We start from the raw sequence: 13,616 nt of genomic DNA on the forward strand, positions 1-13,616 counted from the left end.
CCCTCTTGCCTCAACTCTCCCACAAGGGGAAAGAACCTCTCCAAATCTCTCCTGTCAAGTCCCAAAACAATTTGGTATGTTTCAGTCAGGTCTTCTCTCATTCTTCTAAACTCCAATGAGTACAGGTCTAAGCCACTCAACCTCTCCTCATAAGACAATTGTATTTACGCAGGATCAGCCTAGGGTAACTACTCTGGATTGCCTCTAATGTCAATATATGTTTCCTTACAAAGGGAACCAAAACTGTTCATGGTATTCCAGGTGTGGTCTAACTAGTGTCTTGTTTAGTTTCAGCAAAATGTTTATTTTATTCATTTGTGGGATATGGGTGTTGCTGGCTAGCCAGCATTTATTGTCCATCCCTAGTTGCCCTTCAGAAAGAGGTGGTGAGCTGCCATTTTGAACTGTTGCAGTCCACATGCTGAAGGTTAACCCACAATGCCCTTAGGGAGGGAATTCCAGGTTTTTGACCCAGAGACAGTGAAGGAATAATGATCTGTTTCCAAGTCAGGAAGGTGAGTGGCTTGGAGGGGAACTTGCAAGTGGTGATTTTCCCAAGTAAAAGCTGCCCTTATTCTTCTAGATGAAAGTGGCTGTGGCTTTGGAAGGTGCTGCCTAACAGTCTATAAAGAATTTCTGCAATACATCTCACAGATAGTACACACTGCTGCTACTGAGTGTCAGTGGTGGAGCAAGTGGATGCTTGTGGATGTGGTATCAATCAAATGCACTGCTGTGTTCTGAATGGTGCAGTGTGTTGTTGGAGCTGCACCCATCCAGGTAAGTAGGGAGTATTCTAACACAGCTCTGACTTGTGCCTTGTGGATGGTGGATTGACTTTGAAGAGTCGCTAGGTGAATTACTCACTGCAGGATTCCTAGCCTCTGATCTTCTCTTGTAGCCACTGTATTTATGTGGCAAGTCCAGTTGAGTTTCTGGTCGATGGTAACCTCAAGGATGTTGATAGTGGGGGATGATAACACCATAGAATGTCAAGGGGTGCTGGTCAGATTGTCTCTTACTTAAAATGGTCGTTGCCTGATATTTGTATGGTAGAAATATTACTTGCCACGCATCAGCCCTCTAAAGGTCTGGACAATATTTTGCTGGCAATTTACTGAAAACATCCTGAGTGTGACTTTCAGATGGCTTAGAACACATCAAATTTTAATGATATCTGACCTTTACCTGCATAAATACAACTGCACCAATTAATCTGAGGTTCCACCATGAAGTCTGTATTCCGATAGCTAGGTGTTTCAAGGTCAAACTCTCAGAAAGTCAGGGTCATACTTCCTGACAGTTTATTTGGTGGTTTATGCAATAATTTTTCAGTCTTCATTATTTTCAATGGATGCTGAAGCACCTGAGAAACTCCACCCACAGGGAAATTATTCTGTTCTGACTTTCAAATAGTTATTAATGTTATTTTACATTGTTTTTCAGAATTTGGACAAAAAATGGATCTTGAATAGGAAAGGCCTGAATACCTTTTGGATCATAAACTTAAACCCTGAAGCTTCCAATCTATTACTGATTTGCCGATACGTTTCAAGAATTCATTCTGTACTCTTACCTGTAAATTTGAGTCATCCACCATGCAAAGTTGCTCCTGAATCTTTTGGAGTTCTTCCTGCTGCCATGTGATATTTGCTTGCAGAATGCGTGTACGTTGTTCAAGCTGATCCTTTAGAGACTGAATCACGTCAAACTGTGCTGGGAACTGGACGTATAACAACAGGTATTTTTACAAATGCTGAACAGTAAATTCGCTACAGTTTAGTATGAACAGTCATGCTAAATGCAATTATCAACCTAAATGCAGCATCCACAAGATTTTTGCTTCAGAACTATTCATAGTTAATTAAAGTTTCTACCATTCAGAGTTGCATAAATACAACGATGGAAAACAGGGCAGATTATCCTTTCAAAATCAGGAAACCAATTTAAGGATCATTTCTTGATCATTTGCCCAAATCCTTTGCATTGAACTTCTGAGAAAAGTTCACACTTTGACAGCAAATTGTGCAAGAATTTAGTTATCTAAGATCTTTCAAACGATTCAACTACCTTTACATCTTTTTGTTGCTGCATCTCTCTGCAACTCACACTTAATAAGGATCAGGACAAAGTTCTTTTGCTATCAGTATATTAACGATGCACTTGACTACGGCCATCTTCTCTTGCAATGTTTCCTTGTTCAGCTTCAGGTTTGTCTGATCAGCTCTCTCTAGCAGTGTCACTAGAAACTAATTCATGGTTTGAGATGGCTTCTTCAATTATATCTCCACATCCACAGACAATAGGTTATCCGCTATCATATTCACTCTTCGGCCATCTATGCTCTTTGCTTTAATATTCTTCCAGAGCACCAAAAATACCAAATGATATACACAACCACCTCTGCCTTTCAAATGATGTCCTTCAGAAAACTGGTGCTTTCACCAAATTCATTCACCAGTTCCCATCCTTTGCATCGAAGGTAAGTTGTGACAAATTTCTTCAATGGTTGAGGCAATTGAGTCTGGAAGCCTGTTTCCTGATCTTTTCTGCTTGTGATACTAGGGGTGTGATGTTCCCTTCATTGCCTGAGTGAGTAGTCATCACTATCCCTACAATGTGTGCACAGTGATAGCACCTATGTGCCACTGTCTCCGGGCGATTCTCCCTCCCATGGGACCCACCAAATATCATGGGATCGGCATAACCGCTGCTATGTTGCTCTCTCCAAGCACCTGTTCTGCATGGCCCAGTGTGCAGGTTATGTAAAATGTTAATCTGGTCCTCTGTGAGCTCTCCGTGAACTGTCTAACTAGTTTAAATGATCTTATTTGTGAATGGCATGGTTTCTTGGAGGTATTCTTCCCCAACCCTCATGGAACTTAACAATAAGAAAACAATTGGCCAGTCCCTACTGAAAGGATAGAAATTTGCAGTCAATAATCTCAAAAAAATGCCATTTTGGATTTCTTTAAGTCCAAATAAGTCTGCAAATAAGGAAACAGAAAATTAAAGGTGTCCTGGTATTCCATTGTGATACGCCACAAAGTGCAATCACATTTTAAAATAGGACATTTAGGATCCTGTCCACATACAGGTTAGGTAATCCACACAGGAATTGAAGAAATAAACTCAAAAAAGTCACAGAACTTAATAACTGATAGGTGGCAAAATAAAATCTCTGGAAGAGACAGGAAGGACATTACTTGCACACTCTCACAAGAACAAAGTCAAGGCAGAGAATAGAGCAAACAAAAAATATCAAACAAATATTTATTAAAAACCTAAATTTGAAAGTATCATTAGACATGCTTTGTTAATCCCTGTCTGTCCTGTTTGTCAATTTGTTTGAAGATTCTAAACCAGATTTTAGGGAAATGGAAGAAAAGATAATCATAAAAATAAAGGAAGTTATTTATATTCTAACCTGTGCCATTGATGCAGGCTGACTGACCACAGTAGCCTGGGGCATCAACCCCTGTGATAGTAGATCAATAGATGGCTCCGATATTAAGGACTGCAAAAGAAAGGTTACAGTCAGTTGGTATTCTCTCTGGACTGTTAACCTGGAGACCTAGGTAATGTTCTAGGCTCCCAGGTTCATATCTTGCCATGGCAGATGGTGGAATTTGAATTTAGTTAAAAAACCTGGAATTAAAAGTCGAATGATGACCATGAATCCATTGCTGTTTGTTGGAAAAATACATCTGCTTCCCTAATGTCCTTAAGGGAAGGAAACTGTTGTTCTTACTTGGTTTGGTCTACATGTGACTCCAGACCCACAGCAATGTGGTTGACTCTTAAGTGCTCTTTGGGCAATTAGTGATGAGTGATCCCGTGAATGAATAAAGAAAAGAAAATTGAACAAGAAATGACCAAATTGGACTAGAGCAAGCCACTATAACAGCATTCGAGGAGAAAGTGAGGACTGTAGATGCTGGAGATCAGAGCCGAAAATGTGTTGCTGTAAAAGCGCAGCAGGTCAGGCAGCATCCAAGGAGGATTGGAAAGAGAAGTTGTTCAGGGTGAGGACCAGTTCAGTCAGTCGAAGGAGGGTGTCAGTGGAAGGGTACTGGTCGGAATGGCGGGAAAGGAAGAAGCGGAGGGCTTTGAGTCCTTCGTGATGGGGGATGGAGGTGTACAGGGACTGGATGTCCATGGTGAAGATAAGGCGTTGGGGACCGGGGAAGCGAAAATCATGGTTGGGGATCGGGGACGGCCTTATCTTCACCATGGACATCCAGTCCCTGTACACATCCATCCCCCATCATGAAGAACTCAAAGCCCTCCGCTTCTTCCTTTCCCGCCGTTCGAACCAGTACCCTTCCACTGACACCCTCCTTCGACTGACTGAACTGGTCCTCACCCTGATCAACTTCTCTTTCCAATCCTCCCACTTCCTCCAAACCAAAGGAGTAGCCATGGGCACCCGCATGGGCCCCACCTATGCCTGCCTCTTTGTAGGATATGTGAAACAGTCCATCTTCCGCAGCTACACTGGCACCACCCCCCACCTTTTCCTCCGCTACATCGATGACTGTATTGGTGCTGCCTCGTGCTCCCACGAGGAGGTTTAACAGTTCATCCACTTTACCAACACCTTCCACCCCAACCTCAAAATCACCTGGACCGTCTCAGACTCCTCCCTCCCCTTCCTCGACCTTTCCATTTCTATCTCAGGCGGCCGAATCAACATGGACATTTACTATAAACCGACCGACTACCACAGCTACCTAGACTACACCTCCTCCTACCCTGCCCCCTGTAAAAACGCCATCCCATATTCCCAATTCCTTCGTCTCCGCCGCATCTGCTCCCAGGAGGACCAGTTCCAATACCTTACAACCCAGACGCCTCCTTCTTCAAAGACCGCAATTTCCCCCCAGACGTGATCGGCGATGCCCTCCACCGCATCCCCTCCACTTCCCACTCCTCCATCCTTGAGCCCCGCCCCTCCAACCGCCACCAGGGCAGAACCCCACTGGTCCTCACCTACCACCCCACCAACCTCCATATACAGCGTATCATCTGCCGTCATTTCCGCCACCTCCAAACGGACCCCACCACCAGGGACATATTTCCCTCCCCTCCCTTATCAGCGTTCCGAAAAGACTACTCCCTCCGTGACTCCCTCGTCAGGTCCACACCCCCCACCAACCCAACCTCCACTCCCGGCACCTTCCCCTGCAACCGCAAGAAATACAAAGCTTGCGCCCACACCTCCCCCCTTACTTCCCTCCAAGGCCCCAAGGGATCCTTCCATATCCACCACAAATTCACCTGCACCTCCACACACATCATTTATTGCATCCGCTGCACCCGATGTGACCTCCTCTATATTGGGAAGACAGGCTGCCTACTTGCGGAACGTTTCAGAGAACACTTCTGGGACACCTGGACCAACCAACCCACTAACCCGTGGCTCAACACTTCAACTCCCCCTCCCTCTCCACCAAGGACATGCAGGTCCTTGGACTCCTCCATTGCCAGACCATAGCAACACGACGACTGGAGGAAGAACGCCTCATCTTCTGCCTAGGAACCCTCCATCCACAAGGGATGAACTCAGATTTCTCCAGTTTCCTCATTTCCCCTGCCCCCACCTTGTCTCAGTCAAATCCCTCGAACTCAGCACCGCCTTCCTAACTTGAAATCTTCTTCCTGACCTCTCCGCCCCCACCCCCACTCCGGCCTATCACCCTCACCTTGACCTCCTTCCACCTATCGCATTTCCAACGCCCCTCCCCCAAGTCCCTCCTCCCTATCTTAGCCTGCTGGACACGCTTTCCTCATTCCTGAAGAAGGGCTCTTGCCCGAAACGTCGATTCTCCTGCTCCTTGGATGCTGCCTGACCTGCTGCGCCTTTCCAGCAACACATTTTCGACTATAACAGCATTCACCTATTTCATCCAATATAGTGAAGAATTTCCATAGAAACCAATTTGTGTCAAGAGCAGTGTGTAGTTTGCAGGAACAATGGGAAAATGTAAATTGGCAGGTCATGAATCTGAAATAATTATTTATGAACTGACAGACAAATATAAGATTTCTGGAACAGAAATGAATACAGAAAATAAAAGATTCATTATTTTCAAATAACAACAGTTTGGATTTATAATCTCATTATTCTGAAACCACAATCATTTTTATTTCACGTTATGTAATTATATTGTGCCTGTATAATTCGATATGTATGAACTTCTATGCAAATTAGGAGGCATTTGGCCTTTAATCCTCTTGCATTAATCACTATGATCATGGCTGCTCTGATTACTTCACACTCCTACCTATCCCAATACTCTTCTGCCCACTTGTTTATCTTGAATTTTTCTTCCACTGCCTTTTGAAGTAGTAAGTTCCAAAGACACTCTGAGAAAATTTTAAAAATTACACCCTGATTTCAACTTGTGGTGGGAATTAGGTGGGTGAAGGCAATGCTGATCAGCAAACTCCACTTATTTTTCAGAATGTAGCCAGGGACATTTTAAATTCCAGACATCATCTGTGTTAGTTGGTGGCCCAAATCCAGTAGCATCTGCTGGGTGGGAGTACAGATGTCAAGTGGCATGAGATAACTGGCAAGTAGCAAAAAAAAAAGAGTTGGTTTCATTTGTCTAAATTATGAGGTGGGAGTTTGTAGGAGGCTTTCGCTATACAAATAAAAAGATATTTAAACTTTTCTTGTGTAATCTAACACTCCTTCTCCTGGCGCCAAAGATAATGTCAAAAAAAAAGTTCTTAGTCCATGCACTTTTAACCATGAATTCAGCAAAACATCTCTAATTGTGCAAATTCTTCTATCACTCCAGCAATTTAAATTTGGTAATTTTAAAATGATCTCTTCTTGTGACAATGGATTACTTCATTACTTATCAGTACTTTCTTAAATGCTTTCTGAAAACAATAATTCATCAGCATGTTGAGTGATTACATTAAGCAAATCTCTACCTGGTTGCTGCCGGGTGGATGCTGCTGAATTCCTACATCTTGTTGTATTGCTGCTTTTGCCTGCAAGGATGGAGCACTGATCTCTGAAAGTAGTTTGCTTTGTGTTGCTGAGAAAGAAATTTGACATTGGATTTAATTTATTGAGATGGTCACAATTTCTACAAGCTACAACACACAATTTCTAAATGAGCAGAACCAGATTAATACATTGATTGTTGAAATTAACTAATTAATGAGGAAAAAAATCAATGTAAGAGAAACATCATGATCATCGATTTGAAGCATTTTGCGAATTTTACTTTATGAATATTTTCCAAAGCTAATGCAGCAAAATGGAAAAATGATCTCATAAGCTTTCCAAAGTTAACATGAAAATAAAGACACCTACATGCAGATTCTGACACCGAGGTACGAGATGATTTATGTGAACTCCGAGATGAAGAAGAAGGTGATGGAGTGCCAGGGAGCACTTCAACGTGCTGCTGTGTATCAATTCTTAAGTCATGTCCCTGTACAGAACAATAACAGTAGAATGTATGACAGGTATGAGCAAATTGTTATTTTCCATTGCACCACCTGCAAGATTAACTGTGATTGTTTTCAATACGTTCACAAATAATATTACATTTCTTAACATTAGCCTTAATAAATGGCTACAGAATCTTTCACAATAACAGGCATTTAAAGCATTCCCAGAATTGTGAATAGATTAATCTTTCTTATTACCTTAAGCAATGAAGAACCAACAACTTCTGTACAGCTATCATCCAAACAGATGTCTTTTCGACGCTGTGCTCGAACTTCTGCATAGCTGGAGTAATTTTGTAAAAAATCAATGAAAAGAAAATTCAATGAAAATAAGACTGAATATGCATTTAACTTGGGTTCTGGAATCATTATACAAATCATAAATTATTCTATCAACTCAAGTGATTGTTTTATAGTCAGAAGCCATGAGTTTTAATTCCAGCACTACCTATCATTCAAGTCAATAACTCCATTCAGTTGGCAGATATGGAAGGCAACATAGAAAGAGCATATTCTTTTGTTTTGAAGGCTCAGAGGTTATTAATGTTGCCACAGTCTCTGAGGCTGCTCTCTCACTGGAGAGAGATGACTGGTAGTGGGCTTAACCTGTGGGCCCCCAAGCCTCAGAGTCAAGTTGAGAAAGAAGGGCTTCTGGCGATCTCAGCTGGTATGGGAATTGAACCCATCCTGTCAGCATCACATACCAACCATCCAGCCAACTGAGCTAACTAGTGCTGAATGCTCCTTGGCTAAAGGCAAATTGCATTCCACTGTGCAAAGTTGCTTTCTACACAGATACCCAACACATAGTCTATGACAAGAAAAACAAAGAGGAAATTAATCCAAAAAATATTGTAAATTACAAGTTACTAAAAAACATTTAATATGACTGACGCCTTCCCATGCTCTGGTTAAGTCAAGCAATTTCACCAGATTACATCTACTGATAAGCAACCGTGGAAAAAAAACAACTGCTGAGAATCAGGTGTCCTTGAACATCAGAGGACAAGACACAGTCAATTTGCTGCACAACTAACTCTGTGTTATGTACCACTAACATTCAATTTTGCATCTACAATGATATCTGCTACACTGGAAGTTGGCAGTGTGGTTTTGTTGCTACTCACTTTGCAAAGTGAATATTCCTTAACATTTTTAGTTACAGACTTGCTTATTTCAACTGTAATTAGAGGTATTTGGAGATTTTTGGTTATTTTGACCCAATATTTTGAATAATTTCAATATTATTAATAATTATTTTATCATGAATCACCGGGCATAGGATGTATTCTGGTCTTTGTGTTATGGATATTGTGAGCATTGTTTCCCTCTGTTCAGCGTTTCTACCAAACTCAAAAACTTCGAAAAACTATTAAAATAATTGGTATGCAACTTCACTGGAAATATCTTAACTGTAAAAATTCTACCTGCTTATAATGTTTATTAGATGTAACACCCAAAGGAATTTTCTCCATCATTATTTCACCTTCCAGTCAATTAATGTTCTCCTACCTCACTAATGTGTGTGTGCACACAATAAACTCTGGCTTGGAGTTCCATTGATGGTAGGTAATGTAGTAGCGGGTCTGGAGCCAGATCCATTGTTGTCCTTTCGTAAGAAACCGATAGCAGCAAGACTTCCCTTTACCAAACTGCATCACTGTAAAATCAAAAAGCATGGCTACACTTTTTTAGCAGGTCACTATTATACACAAAAATGAAAAAACATTTTTAAAAGATGTGTCTTTTTAAAAATAACTTGAGGAGCCATGAATTGTTTAACCCTGTATTTTGGTGATATATTAGCCATGGCTTAATTTGGAGATATATGAAGGCAATAAAAGAGGGATACAAGGTTGGCAACGTGAGAGAGTAAGATGGAGTGTCTGATAGTTAGGCATGAGTCCTGAATGCCAAGAAGTGTGGCTGGCTAAATGATGGTGCTGTTGTGCACTGAACTGCGTGACAGAATACGTTTGTGGTATATAGGATAAGTCATGTCAAAATGTCATCCCTGGCCTTGACACCATCTACTGTCATTAGACTTCCATATGGCACTATTGCTATGTCCTTGGGTCCAGACTCCACAAGTTGACCTATCATTCACCTGCTCTCTTTCCTTATGAGGGTGGCCCAGGTGTCCCCGGCCTTTCTTCCCAGCTGCACTACTAAAGCACCCAGTGCCACATTGTGCCCTAGCACTCAATTGCAAAAACTTCCATTGCAGCACAACTTTTCCCACTTTCCTGTTAAATGACAGTCTGTCTTTAAGAACTATCAGGCAACTTGTTTCACATTGTTGGCATATCCTGCTAAGGGCAGAGCTCACTGGGAGCTTTTAGTTGAGGAAAACAGCAGTGGATGTGTAGGAACGTGCACCACAGTCAGTCAGAAGTAGATAGATGAATTCTGTGCTTCATCCATCTTCAACTGAATGAGGGTAGATCTTGGCCTCGCTACCCCAAGTCAGGGTGAACGAATCTCCTTCCTGTATAGTTTGGGTCTCCCTGAATAAAATATTTTTGTATGATCATAGGGATGGAAGAATTCATTTCCTAAAGGATATTGGTGAGCCTGATAGGCTTTATGGCAAATCTCATTTTTAGTAATTGTACCCTTTCTTTATTTCTGGTATATTTAACTTCTCAAACTGCCAATGTGGAATTTAAAGTTAAATTCTTTGGAGTGTTAATGTCAGCTGTAAGCTTCAGTTTATGTTTCGATTAATAGTAATAGTTTGGCTGTGTATTTAGAAAGTGAGTGAGTTGTTAACTCTGTTATATTTGGTTTCACTTAAAAAAAAATAAAAAACACATTTGTCTTTGAATGCGTGCATTCCTGTGAACTACATGGAAGGGACCTCAGATCAAGTAAACAAACACAACAACTTGCTTTTATGGCTCACCTAATCTGAATTTAGGCTACTGTGTGAAGATACGAAAAGATAAAATTACTTTTACTCAATTTATTTTAGTTATGTTTTGTAACAAGCCCATATCTGACTTTAGATTCTGTAATCAGTTCTGTAGCTATGGTCATTTTGAACTTTACATATTTTACTATGTGTGCAATACTATGTTGTTACCTCAATGTTAACACATTTTAATTCAGTGAAAAGATTCAACATGACCTAACTTGATAAGAATTCTTGTGACCCTGTTTCTCTAGAGAATAAAAGAAGGCTTCTCCAAGTATCATTTTAGTGTGCTAAGTAAATGGTTCTTTTAATTAATCCATATTGATAGATTTTGGGATTTTCCAAGGAATTTCAACCTTTCTTCACATTCAAGTACATTACTGTGTCAATAGCAAGAAAACAATCAGAACAACATTGCTAAATTAAACATAACAATAGGCAAAATAAGGGAGAGCATCTTCTGGAATTTACAATCTCAGACTCCAGTTCTATGTGATCTGACACCACTGTGACATCATCCTTCCACAGATGCTAAATAGCTATTCTTAGAGTAAAGGTATAGTTATCTCTTGACTCCACATTAAATGAAATAGATCTTACATCTTCACAGTCATACAATCATCGTGTTTTACAGCAATGAAAGAAAATCTTTAACCCAACGTAGCAGAGAGCTGATCTGAGGACCCCATCTGTGAGAACATTCTAGTTAAGAAGCATGGTCCCTCACCAATTAGTGGTTTATTTTCCCAGAATCCAGCATATATTAGCTTTGTATGGCTCTCAGGCTCATCTTAAAGTCGGGCTCTTATTGCTTTCAATGGAGGCAATTGATAATATCTTTGGGCTTGCTTGGCAGCAAAAGGGACTCAACCTGGCCGTTGCTATAATGAAGAAATATCAACTAAAACATTTATATTTTGGATATATACTGCATATAATTTGTTTCAATAACTAGTCAAAACTGTGAACAAAAGGTATTTTCCACAATTTTCATTCTCCTTTAACAAAGGATCATGTGATAATTGATGGTAATTAGTGTTAAACAATGTGATTAGATTAGATTACATTACAGCGTGGAAACAGGCCCATCAAGTCCACACCGACCCGCCGAAGCGCAACCCACCCATGCCCCTACATTTACCCCTTACCTAACACTACGGGCAATTTAGCATGGCCAATTCACCTGACCTGCACATCTTTGTGACTGTGGGAGGAAACCGGAGCACCCGGAGGAAACCCACGCAGACACGGGGAGAACCTGCAAACTCCACACAGTCAGTCGCCTGAGGTGGGAATTGAACCCGGGTCTCAGGCGCTGTGAGGCAACAGTGCTAACCACTGTGGTGTGCATTATTAAAGGCTTATTGTTATTCAATTTGAAATGAAAAATATAGAAATAATAAATCGCATCTTGTTTTTACTGAACCGCAAAATTACTTTTTGAGTGTTAATTTTAGTGCACATACCTTTCAGGTGCTATATACAGCCTAACTACATTTATATAATGTAGACGTGGGATAAAAAAGTTACTAACATTAATTAGCTACAATTAACTTTATAGAGGAAAAGTCAGTATAGAATGCTTTCACATTGTAGAGAAAACATTGCTCAAATATTTTCTAAACTAAACATTGTAGAGAAAATTTACTAATGTTCCTTGCTTATTGAGGGGACTGCACTTAAAAGCAGCATTGATTGGAGTTCAAGACACAATACTTGTAGAAGTGGTTCCTGACAAGTACTCCTTGTTAATGTGACTCACCACTGGAAGTTGGAGATTGATGAAATTAGATGTAACTGAACCAAAACTAAGATTACTTGCAGTTAATTAACAGTACTTGATTTAATCTGGCTCAGGAGGTTTCAAATATTTTTTATTCGACACTATATGTTAAGCATATTTGTAAAGTTTTAAGAATTCTGTTGTCCATTTTTAGATGTGAAAGAGTTACATGATTTTCTGTACCATTAGATTAATTCCAAATATTTTTGAAAATTCTTAGCATTTTTCTCCCCCTGAATAGTACATACATTGTTGATGGCACCTGGCTAGCTGCTCCAGATCATCCACGTGGTAATAATCATAACCTGATGTACCAAGGACTTCAAAAGGCAAATAACCAATGATCGGTGGAGCCCTGCAGTTAGAAAGAATATTTAACTACAAAATGTAAGCAGAACTTACTTGCAACTACTAAACTGTTTGTACAGAAAACACAAGTGCCTGAAAATGAATCAAACAAACTTAATTAATTGAATTGAATGTCTATACAATGATGAGAATTTTCAGAAGGTTGAAGAAACTTGGTTGCCCCAGATTGGAGGTCCCTCTCCCACTTCCATAGATTTAGTCTTCATCTGATGGGAATGGTGGGGCCAAGGCAGTGGGGTGTATGGCTAATTTTACTGGAGTGAGATTTGTTTCCTATAGTGTGTGGTTTACAGCTTTTAAGAGCAGACATAATTGTGTGTAAAAGGGAGTTCAAGTCTATGAAATTGTGAAGCTGTCATGTCATTTGAATCCTCACTTTTTTAATGTCTGAATTGTCTCTAAATTGAAAAAAAACTAGTTCTACAGATTTTGATAGTAGTTTGTTGGCATGATCCGTATAGTATTATTACTTCTTTACTGCGTCCACACCAATAATTATCACATTGGATGGGGGAGGCTGTAATTTCACAGTTTGATTAACAGATTTGCAGAACTACTAAGGGATTGGCTGCTTTTTATGTGGGGATATGAATGTTTGTTTTTATGAGGGGTTAGGGTCTTGAAGAGGTGTAAATGTATTGAATGGTCTTTTATCAACAAGTGTGGGCAGCACGGTGACACAGTGGTTAGCACTGCTGCCTCACAGCGCCAGAGACCTGGGTTCAATTCCCGCCTCAGGCGACTCTGTGTGTGGAGTTTGCACATTCTCCCTGTGTCTGCGTGGGTATCCTCCCATAGTCCAAAGATGTGCAGGTCAGGTGAATTGGCCATGCTAAATTGCCTGTAGTGTTAGGTGAAGGGGTAAATGTAGGGGAATGGGTCTGGGTGGGTTGCTCTTCAGAGGGTCGGTGTGGACTTGTTGGGCTGAACGCCCTGTTTCCACACTGTAAGTTAGTAATCTAATCTTTAGTATAGTGAACTTTGCAACTGATACTTCAAACTTTGTTTTATTTTCATCTCAGCATGGCACCTGAAGTCAACTCATGAATGTATTTGGTGAATTGGCATGGA

At 40.6% G+C, this 13,616-nt stretch overlaps 1 protein-coding gene across 5 annotated transcripts in view; it reads right to left on the reverse strand.

Moving 5' to 3' along the window:
- The window catches only part of LOC140481444 (neuronal PAS domain-containing protein 2-like), a 119,750-nt gene that overhangs the window by 23,447 nt on the left and 82,687 nt on the right, over positions 1-13,616 (reverse strand). For all 5 annotated transcript variants that reach the window (XR_011961526.1, XM_072577622.1, XM_072577623.1 and 2 more), the window contains 7 exons: positions 12,425-12,531; positions 8,989-9,136; positions 7,675-7,759; positions 7,337-7,457; positions 6,949-7,055; positions 3,428-3,517; positions 1,577-1,723 (listed from right to left, as the gene is read on the reverse strand). Coding sequence is in view for 4 of the 5 variants with exons in the window: in XM_072577622.1 (XP_072433723.1) it covers positions 1,577-1,723; positions 3,428-3,517; positions 6,949-7,055; positions 7,337-7,457; positions 7,675-7,759; positions 8,989-9,136; positions 12,425-12,531 (805 nt within the window). In the remaining variant the exon portion in view is untranslated. The remainder of the gene's footprint in view (positions 1-1,576; positions 1,724-3,427; positions 3,518-6,948; positions 7,056-7,336; positions 7,458-7,674; positions 7,760-8,988; positions 9,137-12,424; positions 12,532-13,616) is intronic.

The sequence above is a fragment of the Chiloscyllium punctatum genome, chromosome 9 (assembly GCF_047496795.1).
Source record: "Chiloscyllium punctatum isolate Juve2018m chromosome 9, sChiPun1.3, whole genome shotgun sequence".
Classification (NCBI taxonomy): Eukaryota; Metazoa; Chordata; class Chondrichthyes; order Orectolobiformes; family Hemiscylliidae; genus Chiloscyllium; species Chiloscyllium punctatum.